Source organism: Staurois parvus, unplaced genomic scaffold (genome assembly GCF_062004578.1).
Source record: "Staurois parvus isolate SC_StPar_1 unplaced genomic scaffold, SC_StPar_1.0 ptg000335l, whole genome shotgun sequence".
Taxonomy (NCBI): Eukaryota; Metazoa; Chordata; class Amphibia; order Anura; family Ranidae; genus Staurois; species Staurois parvus.
Window position 1 is genome coordinate 1,652,964 of NW_028318131.1, and position 21,178 is coordinate 1,674,141.

Genomic DNA, 21,178 nt, shown 5'->3' on the forward strand with positions numbered 1-21,178 from the left:
TTTTTTTTCTTTGCTATGAGCCAATTGTAACAAAATTGGGACTACTGGACACTTATGTGGCACTCTCGTTGGACTGTACAGTATATGTGTTGATTCTCAGCTCTGAGCTCCCCCTCCTTTAATTGTTAAGGGGTGTCCCAGTTTTGGTGGAGTGCTGCCAAGCTAGAGCTAGTGTGCTCAGTAATAATTCAATTGACTAACTGAAAATATGTATCCAGCGGCTTGGTTTTTACTTTTGCTTGGTGATCATTCTGACGTACTTCGTATTGTAAGTAACAGCTATAATAATTATAATAAAAACAAAACACTATAGATAGTCCATCAAAGACTAATCAAAACCCCTTTAATGTCTTCCTTTTATCTATAAAACATGTATATTCAAATTTTACATGTTCATGTTTTAAATGTTGTACATTGATTCTTGTCTTCTAGGGAGAGAAAGGAGAACGAGGTGAGAGAGTAAGTGCACTTCAATTTATTCAAAGTCATATGTAAATTTCAAGTTAGCCATGTTGGCAAAAAGAGCTCATTCTTGTTGCACAAGGGCCAACTGAGGCTGACAGTGAATTCAAACCTTAAGGGGGATAATTCTCTTAATGGTGCACAGCTTATGGTTATCTGGAGGGGCCATATATGCGAAATTTACTAGATTTTCAATTTGGAATTCAAGGACGCCCTACTGACCACACCCACTTTTAACCACACCCCCAAAATCACAACCCTATTTTTTGCCACACCCACAAAAATATTTAGCTCATTTTTAAAGTCCTCAATCAATTGGTCAGAGACTTTTGATATAAGAGGCAGATATTCAAAGTGTAAAGACAACCAGATTTCAAATATTCTAAGAGGCACCAAGATGCCTTGAAGGTTTCAAGAAGAAAAAAGGCCAATGGCTACAGTGGTTCCGTTTTGGGTTGGTGGCTGCACAGTGTGACTGATGGGTTGACACTTGCGCTGTACAATGTGTACGCTATCCTGCCAGGCAACTGGGAACAGCTCCAGTGAAACATGCTTTCCAGGGACAGATTGTCCCCAGGGAACATGATGGCAACCATATTATACACCCTTCTATGACAGCAGGGTTTTAGGAGTTGACTTGTAGCCTTTCGTTTCATTATCTGTACAAATGTTACTCATATTTAAATGCACAAAAATAAATAGAAGATTGAAGTATGTAGGGGTGTAGTTCATAATATATTAGGGTAATTAGATTGTTTGGATATCTACTTGTTATAGCAGCCAGTAGGGTAGGGTCTTTGAAGGCAATCTTCTTGGCGAGGTAAAAATTTGTGTAGTGACTCATCAAACCCTGCACACCGGCATAAACACAGGACTGTTTTTACTCCCACTGACCAAAACCTTGGGGCTTAATGTATTCCCACTAATACTGATGATGGGACTTGTTTTATTCCCATTGACCCCAATGATACGGCTTATTTTATTCTCATTGACACCAATGATGGGACTTATTTTACTCCCACTGACACCAATGACGGAGTTTATTTTGTTCTCTCTGACACCTATCTTGGGACCTAATTTATCCATGCTGATGCCAACAATGGGACTTATTTTACTCCCAATGAAACCATCAATGCAACCTATTTTACTCCTATTGACCCCAATGATGGCTTATTTTACTTCTATTGACCCCAACAATGGGACTTATTTTACTCCTAATGAGCCCAACAATGGACTTATTGTACCCCCTACTGACATCAACATTGGGGACTTATTTTACTTTCACTGACACCAGTGACGGGACTTTTTTCGAATCCCACTGACACCAAGGATGGGAGCACAAAAGTTCCCTGAGAATTGGAATTTTGCTTCCAAAATGCAGTGGCCCTGGTCTCCAGAGGTCTAACATCCCTGCTCAAGAATCAGGAGAGAAGAGTGAGCCACAGATGGGTACAATAAACTCCAAGATAAGTGAGATCTGAGGCGTGGATCTTTAGCTGCCATTACTGCCTTCCTTTGAGAAATACATGCGCCATTGCTGTAGCTCTCACCCCTACTTTACTACTTAGTTAGTCACTGACCCGGAACCATGCAGAACAAGTCAGCAGTTGCAGCTCTTATATTTTGTCCAGAGAGGTTTGTCAGAAAGCTTCTACATTTCCAGATTTTTAAAGTACAACTCAGTTGCAGCTCCCATATGTCTTTCATGGCAAGTTTTCTTTAAAAGTTGTAGGGAGTTAAATCCGTGGGAACATTACATGTTAGATGATCTTGAACCTTTTATATTTTGTATTTTTAGAAGGAATGCAGATAACAGAAGGAATACTTATCCTTTTAGATCATGTGTGGTACATCTGTACGGTTTATCTAATGTTTAAAATGAATAATATGGATGTACATTGTGCTCAAAGCAACAATTCTTGTGTCTTCTCTCCAGGGACTTCCAGGACTGGTCAATGGCGTTGCAGTCAAAGGAGAACCCGGTGGTCCAGTGAGTAATAATTGATATAATTATATTAGGAACCTTTAGTGTATTGAATTGCTTGTGCAACAAATGTTCTTCCTCTAGAAATAACAGCTCACTTCATTTGGGTCATTTAAAACTTTTGTTTAACTCACATGTCATTTATTTTCCAAATACATACAGAGAAGGAAAAAAAAGACAAAAAAGAAAGAACCATCCATCAAAAAAAGAAAAAGAACAAACAAACAGAAAAAAAGTAGATAGAATGCTTTCTACAGTGGGGCAAAAAAGTATTTAGTCAGCCACCAATTGTGCAAGTTCTCCCAATGAAAAAGTTGAGAGAGGCCTGTAATTGGCATCATAGGTAGACCTCAACTATGAGAGACAAAATGAGAAAACAAATCCAATCACATTGGCTGATTTGGAAAGAATTTATTTGCAAATTATGGTGGAAAATAAGTATTTGGTGAATATCAAAAGTTCATCTCAATACTTTGTTATATATCCTTTGTTGGCAATGACAGAGGTCAAACATTTCCTGTAAGTCTTCACAAGGTTGGCACACACTGTTGCTGGTATGTTGGCCCATCCTCCATGCAGATCTCCTCTAGAGCAGTGATGTTTTGGGGCTGTCGCTGGGGAACACGGACTTTCAACTCCCTCCAAAGGTTTTCTATGGGGTTGAGATCTGGAGACTGGCTAGGCCACTCCAGGACCTTGAAATGCTTCTTACGAAGCCACTCCTTCATTGCCAAGGCAGTATGTTTGGGATCATTGTCATGTTGGAAGACTCAGCCACGTTTCATCTTCAATGCCCTTGCTGATGGAAGGAGGTTTGCACTCATATATCACGATACATGGCCCCATTCATTCTGTCCTGTACATGGATCAGTCGTCCTGGTCCCTTTGCAGAGAAACAGCCCCAAAGCATGATGTTGCCACCCCCATGCTTCACAGTAGGTATGGTGTTCTTTGGATGCAACTCAGCATTCTCTCTCCTCCAAACACGACGAGTTCTGTTTCTACCAAACAGTTATATTTGGTTTCATCTGACCATATGACATTCTCCCAATCCTCTTCTGGATCATCCAAATGTATGTCTTCCATTTTCTAATTATTCCTCCCACAGTTGATTTGTTCACACCAAGCTGCTTGCCTATTGCAGATTCAGTCTTCCCAGCCTGGTACAGGTCTACAATTTTGTTTCTGGTGTCCTTCGAGAGCTCTTTGGTCTTCACCATAGTGGAGTTTGGAGTGTGACTGTTTGAGGTTGTGGACAGGTGTCTTTTATACTGATAACAAGTTCAAACAGGTGCCATTGATACAGGTAATGAGTGCAGGACAGAGGAGCCTCTTAAAGAAGAAGGTACAGGTCTGTGAGAGCCAGAAATCTTGCTTGTTTGTAGGTGACCAAATACTTATTTTCCACCATAATTTGCAAATAAATTCTTTCCAAATCAACCAATGTGATTGTCTGGATTTTTTTTCTCATTTTGTCTTTCATATTTGAGGTCTACCTATGATGCCAATTACAGGCCTCTCTCATCTTTTTAAGTGGGAGAACTTGCACAATTGGTGGCTGACTAAATACTTTTTTGCCCCACTGTACATGCCATCCATTATATATAGAGTCACCCAATCACATGAATGCCCCCCTAGACACTATTCCACCATAGGTACCAGACTCTCTACATTAACAAAGAGTGGAAGAGACCTGTCGCATGCCCAACATACAAGTCATACTGCTGCCATCTTTTTGTCCCATCAATACCCAAGATTATATTTCTCCAACCAATGAGACTAAATATCAACATATTTTTTCGAACACCTTCTATGTTGATATGGACTTTTCTCAAGTGCCAAGATCGACTTCATTTCTGCCAACCGTTCAGTTAGAGCTACCCACTTTTTGCAATGAGTTTTCTTACCACAATAATAATTGTGTAACAGCTTCAGCTACATAATATTTAAGAGTGTCTATATCAGCAATGGGCAAACTACGGCCCGCGGGCCGTATACGGCCCGGCAGACCTTTTAATCCGGCCCGTGGAGCTAGGCTCCCGCTAGGCTCCTCTCACAGTCCGCCCTGAAGACCGGTGTAGCATGAAAATCTGTCTCCTATGAGGATCTGTCCCCCTCGACATATCTGCGCATGTGCCGGAGATCGCTGATCGGCTGCTAATGCCTGAAACTGGCACATGCGCAGATACGTCGAGGGGGACAGATCCTCATAGGAGACAGATTTTCATGCTACACCGGAACGGTGCGGGAACACGTCGAGAGGAACGCGCGGAGCAAAGGTAAGTGAATTGACACAGGGGGGACTTGGGGACTTAATATGGGGGATGAATTAATATTGGGAATGAATTACGATAGGGGGGATGAATTACTATGGGGGATGAATTACTATGGGGGATGAATTACTATATGGGGGATGAATTACTATGGGGGATGAATTACTATGGGGGATGAATTACTATATGGGGGATGAATTACTATGGGGGATGAATTACTATATGGGGGATGAATTACTATAGGGGGGATGAATTACTATATGGGGGATGAATTACTATGGGGGATGAATTACTATGGGGGATGAATTACTATGGGGGATGAATTACTATATGGGGGATGAATTACTATATGGGGGATGAATTACTATGGGGGATGAATTACTATGGGGGAGGAATTACTATGGGGGATGAATTACTATATGGGGGATTAATTACTATATGGGGGATGAATTACTATGGGGGATGAATTACTATGGGGGATGAATTACTAAGGGGGATGAATTACTATATGGGGGATGAATTACTATGGGGGATGAATTACTATGGGGGATGAATTACTATATGGGGGATGAATTACTATGCTTACTATGGGGGAATATTACTATACTTACTATGGATGACACATACACATCATTCATCTACTCTTGGTCCGGCCCCCGGGTCCAATATATGAACCCATTGCGGCCCTCAAGTCAAAAAGTTTGCCCACCCCTGGTCTATATCAATATATCCCATAATACAAATATGGGGGTTGCATTCTAACTTTTTATGAAATACCTGTTTATTATATTTGATTACGTCCTGCCAGTATCGCAGTATTTTAGGGCACCTCCACAGTAGATGTAACAGGTCCTTACAACGCTTAATGCAACACTGATCCTCCCGAATACCCAGAGTGTACAAAATATAAAACTTTTTTTAACATTTCTTATTGAAAAATGTGGCATGTATACAATCTTGTAAATGTGGTGCTGCAGCAACAGGTGATTTTAAACCCAAAGCTTAAAGTAATTGTCATTAGAACACTTGCAATGACATACGAGGTGGTATCAAAATGTTTTAAGACTAGCTCTGTTGACAAGAAAGTACCTTATTTATCTACGTTTACACATCTTATCTTCAAAGTAGTCCCCTTGCACAGTAATACAGAGCTCCCAACGTTCCTGCCACTTCTGGAATGTGTCCTGGAAGTCTTCTTTTCCAAGCACCTTCTGTGATTCTCACTGGAAGCCTGTAATGTTGTCAAAAAGGCGACCTTTGAGCTGGAGCTTCATCTTTGGGAAGGGGGTGAAGTCCACAGGAGCCAAATCTGGCGAGTAGGGTAGGTGCAGAAATTGGTGAATGGTTTCGACATTATCGGGCGTTGAGTTAGTTGAAGGTATTCCTGATCTCTCGTTATCTTCCAGTGATGTTCTTCTGCTCTTGAAGCAAGTGTGCCACTCAGAACACCTCGAGCGACTCATTGCAGCATCGCCGTAAACACGCCCTATCATGTCAAATATCTCTGTGGCAGATTTGCCCAGTTTCACACAGAATTTCACATTTGCTATTTGTTTTACCTTACGTGTGGTCAGAATAGCACCAGTTGCACAGCTCCCAATGTACACAGGACAATGTCTTTTGCCACATTGACTCATGAAGGTCTGTGCTCCCTGTGACTGTGTGTGCAGCCCTTTTCTGCCATCTGTTGGTGTGTTACAAAACTAGTCTCAAAACTTTTTGATACCACCTGATACTTGAGAACTGTGCATTATACTTCATCTTTTTATTTGCACTAACAGTTATTTTTTTTTATTGTTAATACAAAAGCAAGTGCTGCTTATATAAGTCTATAGAGATGACAAAATCTATTTGAAATAGGTCAAATGCATATCAGAAGGAGGTCAACTGCAGCTTAACTGCACCTGTCAAGAAATTCTGAATGATCTAAGAAACAATCCAAACTGATGTCAAACTGGTGCAACCAGCTCCTCAAAGCAGGTCAATACAGGCCCAAAATTTGACACGTGCTATGGACAACAAAAAACCTTTTGTTATCATTACTTACATAACCCCTAGGTTAGACACTTGATAATCAGCAAATTAGGGAGCCTTACCATACCATTGACAGCAAAGTGTGTCATTTCTTGGTTTTTCTCTTTCTCATCTTAGGGCCCACCTGGTAATAATGGGGCACCAGGTCTTCGGGGGGCACCTGGACTACAAGGGCAAAAAGGCGACAAGGTAAGTGAACAGTGGCAGAGCATTCTGGGAGCTGCAACAGCAGAACCAAAAAATGGACACCTTTTTCAGTAAATGTGCATTTTCATCTGTTGAAGTTCTATCTTAATTAGTGGTCTGTTTTAGGCCCCTAATAAACTACTTGAAGCTTAAAAGGACAATGGCCGGAAGATACTTTGTAAAATACATTGAAACATGTTAAAAAGTCAGAAATGAACACTATTTTTTGTTCATAGGGTGAAGATGGTGAAGGTTTCCCGGGTACGGCGGGACGTCCCGGAGATCCAGGTGATAGAGTGAGTTCCAATCAATGATCCTGCTAAGAATTTGCATGCTGTGTGCACACTGTAATCTTTTGTGTATATTCTGGAATATGCTTTAAGTCTTTATACCAGCCAAATCAATCGTTTTCAGTTTGGGATAGAATGTGGAATAGTTAACATTTCTGCCAGGTGGTTATTTTTATCTTTGGTCCCATTGATGATATTTTCCAAACTTCCTGCCCCTGTGATGTTCCATACAAGAAATACTGTATGGGGATGCAGTCGTCACTGGTATAGGAACATACAAACTGTAATGAAACATCGTTAGAAGTTCTAACCCTCCCCACAGAAAATGTGTTTTTGCCAGTATCCCAAGAGAGATGTTGCATCACTTCCTTTCCTGATAGAAGGTGAGGTTAAATCTCTCCAACAGGGACACAGATGGTATTAAAAATATGACAGAAGCTCTATCAAAACCTAAATAAACTTTTTCGCCTGGAGTTGAGTTTTAAATCATTTTCGCAGCTTCTTTGCTAGTTTGTAAGGTATGATTTTACTCTATAGAAGAGCCTGGAAACGCATCCCATTTCTGTTTTTCCCAACTGCCCAACTACCATATAGAAAGGGGCATGCTGCAATTTGTACACCACTTATGGAAGCCTACATACCAGCTGTTTTCCCTCACATTCATAAAAGATGAAATGGCTAACTTGGGTACTAAAAAAATTACTGAACTGGTCTTTGAACATTTTTCAGCAAAGTCATATTGTGGGAAAAAGGTGTTGCATTTCTGGTTAAAAATAAAGGTTAACAAACCAGCCAAAATTAGAGAGGCTTTATTTCATTACATTTGCCTATGTGGTAGTGCGTTGAAGGCATGCAGACTGTTTGCTCTCAAAGTCCATATACACCTCTTCAACAAAATAAGGCCAAAATTCCTAAGAAAGGTTGGATTATAATTAGGAAAGGGTGAGATGGAAAATAGGAAAACTGACAAATTACCCTGATGAACAAAACCCTCTGAGAACTTTCAAAGGAACAAAACAAAAAAGTAGAGTACAAAGCTATTCAACCTTTCAGAACTTGCCCCTACAGGCACGTACAAGCTAACAGCTAATGTTGGCCCCAGACTAGTAGATATCTCCTAGTGAATGTTGGATAGGGATTTGGAGAGTCATCTACCCATCCTCTATAGCTCTGAGATCTGCCACCTTTTCCATTTGGTCCACAAGCTAATTCATTGCCTTCCTTTTCTTGATGAGGTAGACAGAATGATCAGCAAAGTTCTGCAAAGATCTTCCAACAATTTGGAAAAGTTCTGTGAACGATAGCGAATGCTTCTGACAGTTAGAAATACTTATCACCCCTCCTAGTTGTAGGGGAGAACTTGATTGAGACATTTTTTTTCCTGGGCCAGCACTAATGAAATATGTTGGACTGGTAGCTCTAAGTGAAGATACTTCACCATTCAGACAATGATCAGACCAGATCAGGGTGAGCTGAAAAATAGGTAAACTGACAAATTAACCCAGATGAACAAAACCCTCTGATAACCTTTAGAGGAACAAATTGAAAAAAGTGGAGTACAAAACTATTCAATCTTTCATAAATAACCCCTACAGATGCCCACAAGCTAACTTTGACCATAGACTTGTAGATGTCACCTGGTGAACGTTGGATGGGGGTTTGGAGATTCATCTACCCATCCTCTGTTGCTCTGGGATCTGCTACTTTTTTGCATTTGGTCTAGTTAGTCCACAAACACGGCTAAGTCATCCCTTGCTTTTCTTAGTGGGGAAGACTGGAGAATCAGCAAAGTTACTCAAAGATCTTTCAACAAATTATAAAAGCTCTATGAATGATAGTGAATTTTTGGAAGTACAGTTGGATGTAATCACCACCCCTCCTAGTTGCAGAGGAGGACTTGGTTGAGGCATTTTTTCTAGAGTACTAATAAAACATGTTGGGCTTGTTAGGAAGTGCAGTGTGCTGCAGCGGCAATAATCACACAGAGTCCAGTTGCAGGAACAGAATTTGTATTAACGTAAAAGTTAAGTTTACAAACGGGAGAGCACCCGACCGAGAACATTCATAGTATGTCTTGGCAATGTAGAACAGAGCAGGTCTTAAGTGTGCACACAGTGTCTGTCTCAGAGGGTGGAATGCGGCCTGGACAATCTGCACCCAAGGACGAGGATTCCAGAAAGGATGACGTGTCCCTACTCATCTGGAACCTTTCCATACCGCTACTCACTTTCCCTTAAAAATGGGTGACCTGTCCCTACCCTGCCCACTTGCGAAGTGCGTGCCAAGCTTTGGAGCAAGGGTCCTAAATAGACTCTACCTGACCCAAAATGCCACCAGAGCCACACGGGGCACTAGCATCCAACCAGATCCTTTCCCCAGTGACCCAGAAAGCCATAGAGGAGTGAGTTTCTCCTGACTTACTCTCCCTCTGCAGATCCGATGCTGCTGAGTGCCACTCACAGTGGAGAAAATAGACTGGACCTGCCTACAGGCTGGGAACTCAAGTGGAGATACTTCACCATTCAGACAATGTTCAGACCAGAAGCCACAGTTAGCGACACATTAGCTGGGCATTATATAGTTACCCACTTTGCATTAAGATCAGTGAATATAGCATCTGCCAATGGGAAGTCTTTCGGTACCAATGATCTCCGAGGCTCTGATATGTCATGGGATCACAGGTTGATAGTTGAAGATGTAAAAAGTCATGTAACAACATACATACCATTTAATAACACCTCATTTTTATCATGCACACCAATTATTACAGTACTGTAGTGCATTTTCTGTAACTTACTGAAATCTGTCCCTAGCATGAAAGGGCCAATGAGTTGTGTTTGCCCCCCCCCCTCCCCCCAAGTCAAAATGATCCCAGCCCTCCCATGCCTTTAGGCATACCACACCCAATCCTCACCTGCATGTGATATCAGACCTCAAATCAGGGTGATATTGAGTAGTTTAGGTCCATCCTAAGTAGGTACTGTAAATTGCTGTGCTTTTTTTAACTGCTTTGTTAATTGCCTGAAATAAAAGACTTGTGGGAGTGCTTTGTGCGATTACTAATTTTGGGTGTGCCTTTTCCATTCTTCAGGGACCCAGGGGTCCTCCTGGTGAGCAAGGAGCAAAAGTAAGTACAGCAATCACCTCCTGAGTTTCACATTTTGATCTGTTTTTATATGTTATTTGAAATATGTAACGTATGTAAAGAGTTAGACAATCTATTTGCCAGTCGTTTAAGAAATAAGTCACCTTTGCTGTAAACATTTTACATTTCTTATGTTTTCTTTGTATCTGGCTGATGTAATATATTCATCCATAAAATTATGATTTTTTAATACAGCACATACCTTCCAATAAGAGGATGGAAGCATGTGCAAACTGAAGTTGACTATATATTTAACTGTGTCACAGTACCTTTTTATTGGGGTGGCATAATATACAGTATATAAATGTATATACAGTGGCGTCCCGAAGCAGGTGCGGGGGGTGCGGCCCGCACCGGGTGACACCGACCGCACGGGGTGACACCGGACCCGCTCCACGAAAAGGTAAGTTGTAAAGAAAGCCGACGATCCCCGCAGGATGGATCGGATCTGATTGAGCATAATGGATCGGAGTCCAATCCATTATGCTCCCCAATCCGCAGATCTGATCCATCCTGCGGGGATCGTCGGCTTTCTTTACAACTTACCTTTTCGTGGAGCGAGGAGGGGTGACACCTATACGGTGTCACCCCGTATAGGTTGCATGCCAACGATCCCCGCAGGATGGATCAGATCTGCGGATTGGGGAGCATAATGGATTGGACTCCAATCCATTATGCTCAATTAGATCCGACCCATCCTGCGGGGATCGTCGGCTTTCTTTACAACTTACCTTTTCATGGAGCGGGTCCGGTGTCAACCCGTATAGGTTGCATGCCAACGATCCCCGCAGGATGGATCGGATCTGTGGATTGGGGAGCATAATGAATTGGACTCCGATCCATTATGCTCAATCAGATCCGAACCATACTGCAGGGATCGTCGGCATGCAGCCTATACAGGATGACACTGGACCCGCTCCAAGAAAAGTTATGTTGTAAAGAAAGCCGACAATCCCCGCAGGATGGATCGGATCTGCGGATTTAGCATAATGGATCGGAGTCCGATCCATTATGCTCAATCCGCAGATCCAATCCATTCTGCGGGGATCATCGGAGGGGGTGTCACCAAGTGTTACTGCACCGGGTGACACCAACCCTAGGGACGCCTCTGTGTATATAGTGTATCCCAGTGTAACTAAGCAAGACCTCTTCTCTGGGCTGTCTTAATAGATGGGCATCTCTGGGCACTGCCCAGGGGCCCCAGGTGCACAGTGGGTGCATGATAATCTTGCATTACAGCGTACTTGCAAACTGTCCTGGATTTGCCGGGACAGTCATGCTTTTTACTAAGCTGTCCCAGGTGGCCCAGGCAGCGTCCCAGAACCAGTACTGTGCCCTTCTGCCCCACCCCTCCTCCATTACTGTGTTGATTAGTCTTTGATTTTTGGCATGTTTTCTTATTGTTTTAAATACATTTTTATTAAAAGTACTTATAAATATATGTTTCATTCTATCAACTTCAAATTCAAAAAAATCGAATTCAATTTATACTTGAGAGTAGGTGCATAAATTGGGGCAGGCTGGTAGGGGCCCCAGCGCATTACTTTGCCCAGGAGCTCATGGTGCTATTGAGATGGCCCTACCTCTTCTTTTCTCCAACTTGGAGCTCTTCCAATTCCTTCAGCCACACTCTTATCTAACGGGAGGCTTCAGAAGCCAACAGAGATGCACCTCTTTAATTCTTATGCACAGTTCTATATGACTTTAATCTGATTTTTCTTTTTTTTGTTTGCTTGCTGAAAGGGTGACCGAGGACTGTCTGGCCAGGATGGAGAACCTGGAAATAAGGTGCCTTTGAAAAATACTTTGATATATATGCCTAAGAGTTAGTCCAGGACAGGTGACCATGTAGCCCTGACATGCTCTGGAAGGGTTGTTGGTCCCAGATGTTGAACCCTAATGCAGTTACACACAATATATAGGTTGCACCCAGAAGACTTTGATCTTCGAACAATTTAAAGCAGATTTGAGACCTTTCATGAATCAGTTCATGTTTCCTAATCATGTTAAGAAAAAGAAAAAAAAACTTTTTTTTTTTTTAATTACTGATTTGAAATACATTGGGGTTGATTTTCTAAAGGCATGAAGACTGTTCAATTTGCAAGGGAATATTCCTCAGAGCGTAACAAATGAGATAAAACTCTGCTGACTTCCATCGTCCAATTATGTTCAAGCAAAAATGCTGTATTTTTTTCCACTTCCTTTGCAAACTGACATCTCACAACGTTCACTAAGCTCTGGGGAAAATTCCCATGCAACTTCCCTTGCAAAACGAACAGCCCTTTTGCCTCTAGTAATCAACCCCATGGCTTTCATGTTGCTAGCAGGCCGGTTGGTGTCACATAGGTGCAGGTTACAATTTTGTATCTCTGACCACTGCATGCATGCCACATTCTCTATTTAATCATTTTGAGATGTTCCGTAGTATGATCACCAGGGCTGTGGATAAGGGGGTACCACCAGTCCTCCTGTATGGGGCCCAGGCCTGCAGAGGGGCCCAGGCAGCTGAGTGAATCGGATGTGGGCAGGAAGGGTGAGCATAGAAATTACTGGAATCCCCTGTATGGCTCTCTCAGCAGAAGCTAAAAGCTGGCTTCTTCTCCTCTCCCTCCCGCTGGCTTTCCGTTGCTGCAGAGAGAACACAATAAGGGATCGCGACTGATCACTCACTGTGTTCACTCATAACTCAAGTATAGTAAACTGTGTTTTTTTGTGGGGATGGGGGGCCCTGTTAGGTTGGCTGTATGGGGCCCAGTGGTTAGGGGGGCCCTGTCAGGTTGGCTGTTAGGGGCTCTATGGTTTCTAACAGCAGCCCTGATGATCACATACTCTGGAACGCTCAAACAAAATATTCAAAGGTGTGGGAATGAAGGCTGGACAGCCCACAATTTGATGGGTTGAAGACAGGTAAGTATAAGACTGGGAGGGCACACCGGGACAAGGGGGTTCATTGATGATGTCTTTTGTTTTCTATTGGTTGACTGCTCAATGTGCTGTGCTATGACCAGGGGCGGACTGACCATTTGGAAACTTGGGCACTGCCCGAGGGCCCGGGGTCAGTAGGGGGCCCCATGAGATGCCCCTGGTACCTTTTTCCTAGGCTTTTTTGAGTTTGGGCAAGGACACAGGAGCCCCATGATCCCCTATTGCCCGGGAGCCCCATGAGTTGTCAGTCCGCCCCTGGCTATGACAGTCATTTGTTAACCACTTACTTACAGGGCACTTTCACCCCCTTCCTACCCAGTCCTTTTCAGCTTTCATTGCTGTTGCACTTTGAATGACAATTACTCAGCCATGCAACACTGTACCCAAATGAAACTTTTATAATTTTTTTGAGATATAAAGAACTTTCTTTTGGTGGTATGTAATCACCATTGTTTTTTTTTTTTTACTAAACAAATGAAAAAAGACCCAAAATTGTGGAAAAAAACTTTTTTGCTTAGTTTGTGTTATACAATTTTGCAAACAGGTAATTTTTCTCCTTCACTGAAGTGCGCTTATAAGGCTGCACTGATGGGCACTGATTTGCAGCACAGATAGGCACTGATAGGCTGCACTGATGGGTACTGATGAGGTGTCACTGATGAGACTGCACGGATAGGCAGCACAGATAGGCACTGATAGGCTGCACTGATGGGTACTGATGAGGTGTCACTGATGAGACTGCACTGATAGGCAGCACTGATGGGCACTGATAGGCTGCTCTGATGGACACTGATAAGGAGGCACTGATGAGGCTGCATTGATATGCGGCACTGGGGGGCACTGATAGGTGGCACTGAAGGTCACTGATAGATGGCACTGACTGGCGGCACTGATGGGCACTGACTGGTGGCACTGATGGACACTGACTGGCAGCACTGATGGGCAATGACTGGCAGCACTGATGGACACTGACTGGCAGCACTGATGAGCAATGACTGGCAGCACTGATAGACACTGAATGGTGGCACTGATGGACAATGACTGGCGGCACTGATGTACACTGACTGGCAGCACTGATGGACACTGTTGGGACTGCACTGATGGACACTGACTGGCAGCACTGTTGGACACTGTTGGGACTGCACTGATGGACACTGACTGGCAGCACTGTTGGACACTGTTGGGACTGCACTGATGGACATTGTTGGGGCTGCATTGATGTCCCCTTGGAGCTGCACTGATGTTCTGATGTGTTTATTCAGTTGCTGATTACCGGCTCTCCTTTCTCCTCACACTGTGACAGCGTGAGGAAAGTGCAGCCAATAACCAGTAACTGTATTTATATTGTGATCAGCTGTGTCATTGGACACAGCTGATCACGTGGTAAAATGGCGCTGTGATTGTCCCTTTACCATGTAATGTTATCAGCTGTGTCCAGAGAACCCAGCGATCACAGAGAGTTCCGGGGACACACCGCCCGGGGCGTGTTCTGGGAGGATGTCATATGACGCCCTCCCAGAACTAGAGGACCGCACTGTAGCCATCATTCGGCTATAGCCCCGTCATCAAGTGGTTGACCGATAAAAATTCCAGCCAATGGGTAAAGGAGCCAAACAAAGCACATGGTGCTACTACCCTGCAATCCAGACCAGAAGAGGTTAATATAAGGCCAATGCCAGACTGAAGCTTCCACAAGCACCTGATGCACTTAATCCAGATAAAAGTGAAGTCGACAAGCCAGTAGATATTTAGCAAAACAACTAACTAACGCGTTTCTGCCTTTGGCCTTTGCTGGAACCTTTTATACTGCATCTTTAATAAACCAGTTTTTGTTGCTGCATATCTGCTGGGTTGCCAACTTCACTTTTATCTGGAATGGGTAAAGGTGGGACGTTGTCATTGTATTCAGGCAGACTCACTAAACAGGCACATTCTACAATCCTGCTCATCCAACACAAGCACTGTTAGGTGGGCTATATTTCCATTTTCCTCCTCTTCCAGCAACAGTTTTTCACCAGAACAGAGAGCAAGAGGCATACAAAACCTTTCCTTACTTTGTCCAAAACTAAAAAACAGCTGTAATTACAATTTAGTTGATACCTACACCCCCATATTGTATGAGGTCACAGGGTGATATACCTAAGCAGAACATTTATTGGCTTTTTATTTTTCCAGGGTGACCGTGGTCCTCAAGGTTTCCCAGGTCTTAAGGTCAGTAAACGCTATTCATGATATCCTCATATCACACAGGATGTTTTTATTTTATATACGCAGGTCTAGTATGGATAGGTTATGGTTGAAAGTGTATGAAAGAAGAAACAAAATCTGCATGGAATCAGTCTAAAATAAAGGAAATAATCAACTGTAAGCTGGTTTTGACAGTCCGTCCTCCAGTTAAACCCCTCTGTTTAAAGAACCTGAGACCCTGTCTTCAAAAAGACAGGCAGATAAAAAAAAGGATCAGTCCCCTGTATTGCCTGTAGTCTCCCTGCAGATGATCGTTTTGCCTTTCATTGACATACCGGGGTTTATTTACTAAAGCTGGAGAGTCCAAAATCAGACTCACTTCTGCATAGAAACCAATCAGCTTCCAGGTTTCATTGCCAAAGCTTCATTGAACAAGCTGAGGTTAGAAGCTGATTGGTTTCTATGCAGAAGGGAGTCTGATTTTGGACTCTCCAGCTTTAGTAAATAAACCCCACCATGTCTTGTTCTGCACTGTCTTTGTGCGGAGGCAGCCATTTGATAGAGGCAGGGCTTTGCTTCCTGATGTCAGAGCTGCTTCCCTGGCAACTGGTCATCTGATGACTGGTGGGTAATAATCAAGAAGCATCGGGAGATGTTCAGAAAGGACTGATCCACAGAATGAATGAAGTACAAACAGGGAGATCTTTGCACTGCAGGTTCTCAGGTACAGCTTCCCCTCCAGCAAGGAGAACAGTGAGCAGCACAGCAGTGACTTCACCAAATTTGACTCCAAATTTGGAGAGACTAGCAGTCAGAGGCAGCAGGGTTTTAGATTATCTCACCCTGTAGATATAAAGCTACAAAACTGAAGGTACAGGAGTACCTAGGCAAAGGAAGTGCACTGCTTTTCTGCCCCATGCATTTAAGACAAAAAGTATATATTTCAGGTTACTGCTTACGCACATTTACCATTCCTTGAGGTTCACTATAGCATAGCATATCTTCACTTTTTGAGTTCAGATCCACTTGAACTCCCTCAATTGTAATATACTGTAGTCCATTTTTGATCCACGTAATCATGGGTCAAAAATAGACTGATGGAAAGCCCATATGAAAGGGGCCTAATTGCTTTTTTAGTTTTTTAAATCTTAGATTACTTCCGTTGTTTTATTAAGAATCTGTTTATTTAAAGTTTTATGCTTTTCAGGTGATTACCTTTTCTTTGTCATATATCAGTTTTTAATGTTTAGTGAGAATTATTTATGTATTGATATTAACATGATCAAAGGGTAATAACCCAGGTATGACCATGCGTGAGAGAAGGTATAGAAAACATTTTTGTTTGGTTTTTGTCAAGTTACAGATTTCATTTCATTTTTATCAAAAAGTTATTTTATAGATTTCCCAATTTTTGCTTGGATTAAAAAAAAATAGAATTGCTTATAGGACATATTTATGAACAGGGAGAGGATTAAGACACGCTTTAAATTTACTTCTGTGGATGTGAATAGTTATATTCAAACATTAGTGTTCTAAAATTTGTTACATTTTAGGGAACTCCGGGGCAGAACGGTCAAGCAGGATCACTAGGACCCGCGGTAAGTCTGTTCCTGCTACTGTTTTTTTTTTTTTTTTTTTAAACAAATATACAATTTTTGATAAATCGTTTTACTACTTATTCCAGTTCTATTTATTATATTGTGTAGCACTGATATATTTATTTTACAGAATTTATTTTATGGGTACATTAGTCCAGAATGGGCCAATATTGTAGTCCCATGTCCCTATTATATCACATGCAGGGATAGAGCTGGCAAACGGAGGGCCAAATACTTGTGGAAAAAAATCTATTCTTGAGAGAGAGTGGGAGGACTTCCTCCGTTGTTACATAAGTTCAGAGAATGGAGCAATACATGGCACCTGTAGAACTATGTAATTCATGTCCTATGCCCATTTTGACAATTAAGGCTTGTAATGGGCATTAGGGATAGTAGTTAGGCTGAAGGTTAGGGTTTATGATCCAAATTATAGGCTACCTACCTATAGTGATCACTGGGCTTGCAGCCATTGTGGAGATGTGTTGCATATATGGTGGTCATGTCCGAAACTGCTTCGTGTTTGGTCTTGTGCCTTTGGCCTTCTTTATACCTTGTTCCATCTTTCTATATGCCAGGAGGCTCAGTATACTTTGCTTCATTGTCCCAAAATTTACAATGTTTTAGACTAGCCTTTCTCAACCAGGGTGCCTAGGCACCCTGGGGTGCCTTGAGGTTTCCTCAGGGGTGCCTTGGCAAAATGTCTAAAAATTACCCAAATTGTGTATACAAGCCAGCAGGTGGAACACACCTGCCACAGGTTTTCATTGTGCACCATAACGAACTTCTAGCCACCGGCATCCTGACAACCAATGACATCATCAGTTGATAAGGAGGTTGTCAGCTGCCTGCACAACACCCTAATTTGCACCTCTCCTGCCCCTCTCCGTCAGTGCAGGGGGTCACATTATCTCAGTGATGGAGAAAACTGAGGGAGAAGAGAAACACTGGAAGACTACTCAGTACCAGTGTGCAAAAGTGTATTGGCTTTGGAAGAATAAATCCCCTCTAATGTTGGGTGTCCTACATGTGTGGATGTTGCTGCGTTATTTAAAACTATTAGAATAGTTTTTCACATTTTAGAATGGGGTGCCTCTGGACTGTCCATAATTTTAAAGGGTGCCTTGAGACTGTCCATAGTTTTAAAGGGTGCCTTGACTTAAAAAAGGTTGAGAAACACTGTTTTAGACACTAGGTAGAGTAAAGATACAGGAGGTAACCTACTCAAAGGTGTACATTACAATTTAGTTTAGTTTCGTGCGAATGTTTCTGACATTTGTGCAACAAATATTTCATAACTAGACCCCTAAATATCAGGTTTAGGGTTGATGTAGACATTTGATGGCTGGGTTTAGGTCAAAGATAAGGATTAGGTGTCAGGTTAAGTGTTATCTTTTTTTTTAGAGTTTAAAGCTGATCCTCGTTAGAATCTGATTGTATAATTTCCTTTAGATTTACAAACTAGTGCAGTGGCCAGCTTATCCCTCTTACTCCTATGGCCCTAATGGAATGAACTTTACTCAAAACTCATAAGAATTATTTTATGGTGTTTTCTTTACAGGGACCTATGGGGCCACAGGGTCTCCGAGGTGAAAAGGTAAGTAGCACCTTCTGAAGGCATGAAAGGCACATTTCACTTAACCCTTATTACCTAATTGTAATCAGCTTTTCTTTTTTGATCGTTCATTACAGAGAAATCTTGGAAGCACTTATTTTTCCCTCTATTGATATAGTGTTGACTTACAGCTTTACAGGGTTTTAAAACCTCTTCTAATTCTTCCCAAAGATGAGTTAACACTCTGCAACAGAATTTCTCAACTAGGGTTCAACAAACCTCTTGGGTTCTACAAGCGGGTCCTGCTACTGGCCACAATTGGAGTATATTCCTCTCTGCCCAATGGTGACTTCAGTATTCCCTACAGGTGATCGGTCACTACAGAGAAATCTCGGAAGCACTTATGTTTCCCTCTATTGATATAGTGTTGACTTACAGCTTTACAGGGTATGGAAAACTGTCCTAGTTCCTCCAAAAGAAGAGTTTACAACAGAGTTTTTCAACTAGGGTTCAACGAACCTCTTGGGTTCCGCAAGGGGGTTCCACCACTGGCCACAATTGGAGTATATAACTCTCTGCCAAATCGTGACTTCAGTATTCTCTTCAGGTTACCACTTCTGCCATTGGAGTGCAATGAGTTACAGTAGCTGAGGGGAAAGCAAGCATCCGTTGTATGCACTCTAGGTCCAATTTGGATATTAGTCACCTAACCAACCAGTATGTTTCTAGATTGCGAGGAGATAAACAGAATAGACTTTTTGATTACTGTGGCATTCTGGTTTTACAGGGCAATGTTGGGTAGGAGAGAGAAGTCCACAAAATCAGGGAAGTCTCATACTTAGTAACAAAGTAAAACTAGTTTCAGAAGGACATGGAGAGCAGAAGGTCTTCCAGCTAAAACCGGTTCCATTCAGGTTCCTTTTATACTGGATGGACTCCAGTTTCTCAGCGGGGGATCTGTCCTCTAATCCCCTGCTGAGCGGAGCGGGCATATGACAGGTCTGTGTCCACTTCACTTATGCACAGTCTGTCTACACCAGACTGCCCTCCTATCTGCCCAAACAGAGAGGAACAGATCCCCTTCCATTTGTTTTTAGCAGATTGGATTGGAGGTAGCTGGGTGTAAACGGACATAAGTCCACTTATGTCCCCCGCTCTAAAGAGGAGAATGGAGTGTCCCATTGGGTCTGCCTGAAAAACGGACAGGCGGACCCAATCGAACTGCTTGTGTAAGGGGAGCCTTACTGAAACATTTTAAATGGCAGACAGATATCTTTTAAATAACCTTTAGATTTTTAGGTATGAAGTGTAGTTTTTAGACATGATTTATTTAATTGAAGGTTCTAATTTGTGCAGGCCATGGTATCTCTAGTAGTAGTCAGTCACACTCAGCTGGACTTGTTCTGTAATGTTTAAGACATTTTGTAGCTTCTCAAAGTCACTTTTTCAGTTCTAATGAGTGTCATAAATGAATGGTAATAAATGCTGGGGAATGTTCCTGACACTTTTAGAACTGAAGAAATGGCTTGGATAAACTGTGAAACATCTTCAACATTACAGAACAAGTCAATTTGAATGTGACTGAGTACCTCACAATCTATTGCTTTCTAAAACTGTTAATTCTGGAATTGTTTCGACAAGCTGAAGCACCTCTTGAACTCATCATAAGTCCCCCTTCAGTGAAGAAGTACCTAAGGATGGGAAACCATGCATTAGAGAACAGATCACTCAGTTTCCATAATAACATCTTATCCTTACAGTTACTTTAATCAGGACCATATACTTAATGTGAGCTTTGGGGCTGTTCAATGACCTTCTCAAACATTCTCTGTGTGCAATTTCAGGGTGACCAAGGATCTCCTGGAGAGCCTGGCCAAGTGGTAAGAAAACATGATCATTTTACCATGTCATATTGTAATGTTTATCATGGTCTGGTACCAATGTTTCTTGTAACTTTTCCAGACTTCCATAGCACCTGGAATGAAAGGAGATAAGGTGAGATCTTGGACAAAGGAAGAACATTTAAAAAAATAAAGGAACAATAAGGCTAACCTTAGACCTGATCTCCAAACAAAATACAATGTGAACTGCTAAATTATTTGCAATTGTGTTTATATTAAATCCATGGGAAAAGTCAATTGCCCATATTGGAAGTACCAACATCCCTCTAAATCAAGCCAAATGATTAAAAAAAAAAACCTTAATGGGACTATACCCTACTTACATACTGTATATACATCATTTCATTATATATCTAAAAAAATCCATCTTTTGTTAAAGTTCATCTTATATAACATCTAAACTTCCATATTGGAAGTACCAACAGCCCTCTAAATCAAGCCAAATGATTAAAAAAAAAAAACCTTAATGGGACTATACCCTACTTACATACTGTATATACATCATTTCATTTTATATCTAAAACAATCCATCTTTTGCTAAAGTTCATCTTATATAACATCTATATAAAATAGCTGATAGTTACCCAAAATATGTTCTATAACCACCTACCACATAACACCATCAACATCTCTTGTATCTT

General features: G+C 41.9%; 1 protein-coding gene across 3 annotated transcripts in view; it reads left to right on the forward strand.

Annotated features, from left to right (window-relative positions):
- COL7A1 (collagen type VII alpha 1 chain) overlaps window positions 1-21,178 on the forward strand; it is a 299,769-nt gene that overhangs the window by 167,916 nt on the left and 110,675 nt on the right. For all 3 annotated transcript variants that reach the window (XM_089684078.1, XM_089684079.1, XM_089684077.1), the window contains exons 40-50: window positions 433-459; window positions 2,399-2,452; window positions 6,871-6,942; window positions 7,176-7,235; window positions 10,321-10,356; window positions 12,118-12,162; window positions 15,475-15,510; window positions 17,040-17,084; window positions 18,643-18,678; window positions 20,481-20,516; window positions 20,599-20,631. In XM_089684078.1, coding sequence (XP_089540204.1) covers window positions 433-459; window positions 2,399-2,452; window positions 6,871-6,942; window positions 7,176-7,235; window positions 10,321-10,356; window positions 12,118-12,162; window positions 15,475-15,510; window positions 17,040-17,084; window positions 18,643-18,678; window positions 20,481-20,516; window positions 20,599-20,631 — 480 coding nt within the window. The remainder of the gene's footprint in view (window positions 1-432; window positions 460-2,398; window positions 2,453-6,870; window positions 6,943-7,175; window positions 7,236-10,320; window positions 10,357-12,117; window positions 12,163-15,474; window positions 15,511-17,039; window positions 17,085-18,642; window positions 18,679-20,480; window positions 20,517-20,598; window positions 20,632-21,178) is intronic.